Source organism: Brassica napus, unplaced genomic scaffold, assembly GCF_020379485.1.
Source record: "Brassica napus cultivar Da-Ae unplaced genomic scaffold, Da-Ae ScsIHWf_2061;HRSCAF=2712, whole genome shotgun sequence".
Taxonomy (NCBI): domain Eukaryota; kingdom Viridiplantae; phylum Streptophyta; class Magnoliopsida; order Brassicales; family Brassicaceae; genus Brassica; species Brassica napus.
The window spans coordinates 22,153-28,266 of NW_026015475.1; the positions used below are offsets into that span (position 1 = coordinate 22,153).

The 6,114-nt window shown below is 34.8% G+C and overlaps 2 protein-coding genes across 2 annotated transcripts; both read left to right on the forward strand.

Annotated features, from left to right (window-relative positions):
• The first annotated feature begins 1,014 nt into the window (after positions 1-1,014).
• On the forward strand, positions 1,015-1,639 carry LOC125599927 (cyclin-dependent protein kinase inhibitor SMR3-like). The gene has a single exon (XM_048772950.1). It carries the CDS (start codon positions 1,105-1,107, stop codon positions 1,429-1,431), a length of 327 nt encoding a protein of 108 aa, XP_048628907.1. The 5' UTR covers positions 1,015-1,104; the 3' UTR covers positions 1,432-1,639.
• A 1,417-nt stretch (positions 1,640-3,056) lies between these two features.
• LOC125599926 (phosphatidylinositol N-acetylglucosaminyltransferase subunit A) lies at positions 3,057-5,331 on the forward strand. The gene is made up of 8 exons (XM_048772949.1): positions 3,057-3,254; positions 3,321-3,896; positions 3,981-4,135; positions 4,218-4,308; positions 4,404-4,520; positions 4,633-4,736; positions 4,811-4,901; positions 5,005-5,331. Exons 1-8 carry the CDS (start codon positions 3,138-3,140, stop codon positions 5,050-5,052), a joined length of 1,299 nt encoding a protein of 432 aa, XP_048628906.1. The 5' UTR covers positions 3,057-3,137; the 3' UTR covers positions 5,053-5,331.
• The last annotated feature ends 783 nt before the right edge of the window (positions 5,332-6,114 follow it).

The following is a 6,114-nucleotide window of genomic DNA, read 5'->3' on the forward strand; positions in this document are numbered from 1 at the left end:
TTAAAAATTAACTTTCTCGTGTTTGCTCACGGAGAAGGAAAACAATGTCAGTAAATTAATTAGTTTAGTCAATTATTAGTTGGTGCTTTGTTGCTTGCGTGCACGATAAAGTAAGCAAGAGAAACTATTTCTATTTTTCTTTTCACAATTTTCTTTTCTTTGTCGCACAATGGGCCAAAAATGATAAGACATCATCTGATGAAACATGAGAAACTAAAACATACTCAGAAGTTAAAAATGTATCGCGAGGTCCCATGCAAGGCAAAGGCTCGTGCGTCTGATATTCATCAAAGTTTGTGGAGACATTTCTTACCTTTTAGTTTTCTTCCCGATCGATATATTCATTTCCGTTTAGTTTTCTTCGAAAATTAAATCCTTAAATTTTACAGAATGCAAATGCTCAACTCAAAGTAAAAGAAAGAGGGATTAAAAACACTATTATAACAAATGCAGTATTGATGTATGAATGTTAAGACTAAGTACAACTATATGAAACTTTATATAATACATTCATGATCATGCTTATATTAGAGCTTTGACAAACTTCAGTATATGAAACTAAGAGTTCAAAATCGTAAGTAGAATTAGGTTTCCCACACGTAAATTAATAATAGCAAAATTATGTAATTCACCTTTTCCAATAAACACATGTAAACCATTTAACGCGAGGACAATCAGAGGTCTGTTGATAATTGCATTGAAATAAAGATATATAAACATAACTTTGCAAGGAGAATAGTTTTTTTTTTATATTACTATAGTTGAAAATCATACATTAAGCTAAATATGTTTTTTTTTGCTATATATATGAGACTCTATCTTAAACAATGTTGTACATCGAAAAGGCTCTAAGAATTAAGTTGTGCTAGTTAAATGGTCAATTCTATATATGTGTGCGTATACATGTATGTACACAATAATGAGCATATAATATATAAAAGAAAAATCAAATAAACTAAGATTTTCTTTTGTATCCCGCCAATTAGGAGACAGATCATTAGTTAGTTGAAATATTGGCTTTCAAGTTTCGGATCCAACGCACGTTATCTCTCCTTCTCTTTCCATAACTTTGCTTTTCTCTTTTCTCTCTCTCTCGTTCGACTAATGGCAGATATTTGCTGCGTCAAAGAGATCCAAGAAGAGGACGTAGACAAGATCCGGTTACCGACACGACCTGATCAACTGATCCTCCCCGATCACGAAGATCCAACGGTCAACAACGAAGATGGGTGCAAGACTCCAACATCTTCCGCTCACAAGATTCCAGCGGCGAAGTATACGTTATGCCCACCAGCTCCTAGAAAACCCAGACCAAAAAGAAAAGTGACACCGGTTAATGTTGTTAACCGTGTACCGATTGATCTGAGCCGGGAGATCGAGATGTTCTTTGAGGATTTGGACCGCAGGATCAAGAAGTCAAGGAAACAATAAGAAGAAGACCAAGAAGAGTATATTGATCATTTCTAATTTATGACTGTGTGGTGGTAATTGATCCTTTTAATTTTTTCCCTTCATCTGTTCTTTTCATTTTCTGTATAATACAAGTGGCATGTTGATAATTAACAATAAAAATGTATCTCATTATGAATCCTTTATTTCTGATCTATACAACTTTTTAAAGGTAAAATTTCTCATGATAGTTACTTGTTTTCAGCAGTAATTTGTGTGTTTCATTTACCAAAATCCAATGTTATGTTTCTGATTTTGTTACTATTTGAGACCTTAGATGTGAGAAGAAAAAAACTGAGATTAGCAGTGGAAGCAAAACATCCTTCATAATGGATCATGCTTCCTTGTTTGGGTACACCTTGCCATGATCGATGAATTGATCAATATTCTATACTTTAATCTATGTGTGATGAGATGTATATCGAGTTAAATGCACATCAACCAAGAAGAATATCGTTTAACTTCACAGTTTTTTTAAAAAAGAACTAGATAGTAATACATATATTCTTCAACTTTCATGAATGCAAATGTTAAACTGTTCTGTAACAGGATAATAATATATCAGCATTTAATTAAAATAATAAGTAATTATTGATCTGTTTTGATCGCTTATAATTTAGGCAAAACAGCCAAAACCTTGCACTAATTGTCAAATATTGCACGGTGTTTTTAACGACGCAAATGCTGGTTAGTGGACTATCTAGCCTGAACCAGTTAAGGTTTGGTCAAAACAGGTTGGGTCTGCATAACCAACGACACATTTCATATATAGTAAACCAATTATTCATAGGTCTTGTGGCAGATTCTTGCTTCATATTTTTTAACTATGCCTCCAAAAATTCACTACTTTATTTTTTTGGATATCAGAAGAAACCAATTTATTATTTTAGTGATGTTTTATACTGTACGTTGTTAAATAAACAAATTCGAATTTGATTTTGCGTGTTTGAATGTACAACAGAGACTCTATAAATTAATACTCGATAAATTAATAAACACTATAAATTACTCTCCGTTTCACTTTAGTTGTCATTTTAGGTCTATGCACACATATTAAGAAAATATTTAACTTTGCATATTTTCAAAATAAAAACATCATTACCCATATATCTAACCATATTTCAACCAATAGAAAATAAACAGGAGAATATTATTAATAAATTTTGCATTGAAAACATAAAACGACACTTAAAATGAAACAAAGTTTTAACTCTAAGACGACAACTAATATGAAACAGAGGGAATAATAAAAAATTTCGGTCTCGAACTGAACCAGTTCAAAATATAAATAAAATAAAATAATAAAATAATAATTTTTCAGAAAGTTTAATGTAAATATTTGGTCCTAATAAAATCACAAATTAATGATCTATCTATACATACATTTTATATAAGTACAAATAAAATATTATATTGTTAATTTTATATTCAAAATAAAAATTCTTCTATTTTTTAGTAACATTTCAATATATTTTGATAATATTTAGTAAAATTATATCGAAAACCACATTTTAAATAAAATGTGTACCTCAAAATAAAATCACAATATTATAGGAGTTTCGGATCTTCACAAAGCCCAATAAAAGCCCACTTATAGCAAGCCCAGCTTGACAAAACACTTTCGTTCTGGAATCATCATTTCTCAGTGGATTTGTTTACGAATCAGAAACTTGAGAGCTTCGGAATCAATGGCGGAACCAAAGCTTAGGGTTCTAATGGTCTCCGATTTCTTCTTCCCAAACTTCGGTGGCGTTGAGAATCACATCTACTATCTCTCCCAATGCCTGTTAAACCTCGGTCACAAGGTCAGTCTCCGATCAAAATCGAAACTTTCTTCCCCCCGTGAAATCAATTTGTGGGCTTGATTGCAGGTTGTGGTGATGACGCATGCTTACGGGAACCGCACGGGAGTCCGATACATGACGGGCGGACTCAAAGTCTACTACGTCCCGTGGAGACCTTTCGCTATGCAGAACACATTCCCCACCGTCTACGGAACGCTTCCCATCGTGAGAACCATCCTCAAGCGCGAGAGAATCACCGTTGTTCACGGCCACCAAGCCTTCTCCACCCTCTGTCACGAAGCCTTGATGCACGCCAGAACAATGGGATACAGAGTTGTATTCACTGATCACTCCCTTTACGGGTTTGCTGATGTTGGGAGTATTCACATGAACAAGGTCTTGCAGTTTACTCTAGCTGATATAGACCAGGCCATTTGTGTTTCGCACACTAGTAAGGAGAACACTGTTCTGAGATCTGGATTGTCTCCGGGAAAGGTTTTTATGATTCCGAATGCTGTTGATACTGCTATGTTCAAGCCAGCTGATGTCAGGCCAAGTAGTGATGATGTTATCACTATAGTTGTTATAAGTAGATTGGTTTATCGGAAAGGTGCTGATTTGCTTGTTGAGGTCATTCCAGAAGTGTGCCGTTTATACCCCAATGTGAGTGAGTGTTCAAGTAAACCAATCATTATTCCGCTATGACTTCTTTCGTATCTGTATTTATGTTTTTTGGTTTTGTGAAAGGTTCGTTTTGTAGTTGGAGGGGATGGACCGAAGCATGTGAGACTTGAGGAGATGAGGGAGAAGCATTCTCTGCAAGATAGAGTCGAGATGCTTGGTGCTGTTCCTCATTCTCGTGTGCGCTCTGTTCTGGTCACCGGTCATATTTTCCTTAACAGGTGTGTGCATTGCACTGATTCTTACAACTCTTATGAATCGCATGGATTTGTGAAAATGTTCATCTCTTTGAACCTGTGACAGTTCTTTAACAGAAGCCTTCTGCATAGCTATCTTGGAGGCGGCTAGTTGCGGGTTATTAACCGTCAGCACTCGTGTTGGAGGTGTCCCTGAGGCATGTACCTTATTCTCTATACATACATTCTTGCTCTGGTCTCTCATTGTCTTTGGATTTTATATGATTTAAAGTTTTGTTCATGATTTGTGTAGGTACTACCGGATGACATGGTTGTGCTTGCTGAGCCAGATCCGGATGACATGGTACGAGCAATCGAAAAGGCGATATCAATACTTCCAAGTATTAACCCGGAGGAGATGCACAATCGAGTGAGTTTTCCTCTAAATATAAGATTTAACATATCATAATCTACTTATTAAGAGAGAAAAGGAGACTTGTTCCAAGCCTTTGATATACAGTATTTTGTTTGCTACCCACCAGATGAAGAAGCTGTACAGTTGGCAAGATGTTGCCAAAAGAACCGAGATTGTGTATGACCGTGCTTTGAAGTGTTCCAACAGAAATCTTCTAGAACGTCTATCGCGGTACAATTATATGCTTACTAGTTCTAACTCATCAACCAGTGAAAAGGTAATATAAAGATTTGATGGTTGGTTAGGTTCCTGTCATGTGGAGCGTGGGCTGGGAAGGTATTCTGTATGGTTATGATCATTGATTACTTGCTTTGGCGGCTACTTCAGTTTCTTCAGGTGCATATATAATCGTTGCGTTACAAATAAATATAAATAAAAGAAATGTCTTCAAAATTTGGTAATGATAATAATCTCTTGATGGAATTGGCCTCAATCAAAGCCTGATGATGATGTTGAGGAGGCACCGGATATCAATTTCTGCAATTAGGGAGGTTTGTCAGAGGTCCTCAAGGAAGAATATCAAGTTAAAGAAACGAGTGATAAGCAGAGTTTCAGCTCCCTCGATTGTTAGAAGCTCTTCCTTGATGATTAATTCTATTTTGTTTCAAAAATTTGTTTTATTCAAGAGTTTGAAATCATTTTTCCTTGCATCAATGTATGTGATATGTATAATTGAAAAATGATGTGGATATTATATGTTTGTATAGTGAACACTTATAGAACAGAAAAAAAGAGTAATCTAATAAGAAAGCAGCTCTTAAGATTAGCAATAGCTCTCACAAAAAGAGAGACAAGAATGCACGACGTGGTGAAGCTGATAGAGTTGTACCAACTCTGAGGCTGGAACACTTGTTCTCAGGGAAGAGAGGTAAGGGAAAAAACAGACGGGCGTTGATGAAAACCAAACAAGGCACTCTAACAAACCGTACTTGTTTTGGTTCTGTTACCATAATTGTGTGATGATAATTGTTTGCTATCTCGACATTAATGTGTTATTTTGTTGTGTGCAATTTTATAGTGGTTAGTCCACCAATTCAGGGAGTATTATGATGTTTTACTAAATTAATTGAGAAAAAATTAAAACGATGCTCATGTACCATGAAAGAGAGTGTGATATACATTAATACAAATGTATAATGTGTTTAGAAATTTTAAAACAACACTAAAGATCATAGGCTTCAGTATATAGAGCGTTTACAGAAAAATTCAATATTTTCGTAGGGGTTGTTAACCCACAGATTTTGAGAAAAATTCAAAAATATGAAAGTAATGTTTTAATGCATAGTTGCATCCTTCACTAACATATGATGAAGATTAAAGAGGTTTGGAACCTCTGTTGTCTCCGTTTCTCTAGAAAATAACGATTTTATAGTGGTAGTCCACCAATTTAGGAAGTATTATGAAGTTTTACTAAATTAATTGACAAAAAATTAAAACGATGCTCATGTACCATGAAAGAGAGTTTGATATACATTAACACAAACGTAGAATGTGTTTAGAAATTTTAAAACAACACTAAAGATCAAAGGCTTAGTAGATAGAGCGTTTA

Excerpts from the sequence above, each read along its gene's own strand:
- LOC125599927 (XM_048772950.1), top strand. The coding sequence starts at position 1,105 with ATGGCAGATATTTGCTGCGTCAAAGAGATCCAAGAAGAGGACGTAGAC.
- LOC125599926 (XM_048772949.1), top strand. The coding sequence starts at position 3,138 with ATGGCGGAACCAAAGCTTAGGGTTCTAATGGTCTCCGATTTCTTCTTC. Across the intron at positions 3,897-3,980 it reads TGTGCCGTTTATACCCCAAT|GTTCGTTTTGTAGTTGGAGG; the intron begins GTGAGTGAGTGT and ends GTTTTGTGAAAG. Across the intron at positions 4,902-5,004 it reads GGCTACTTCAGTTTCTTCAG|CCTGATGATGATGTTGAGGA; the intron begins GTGCATATATAA and ends CCTCAATCAAAG.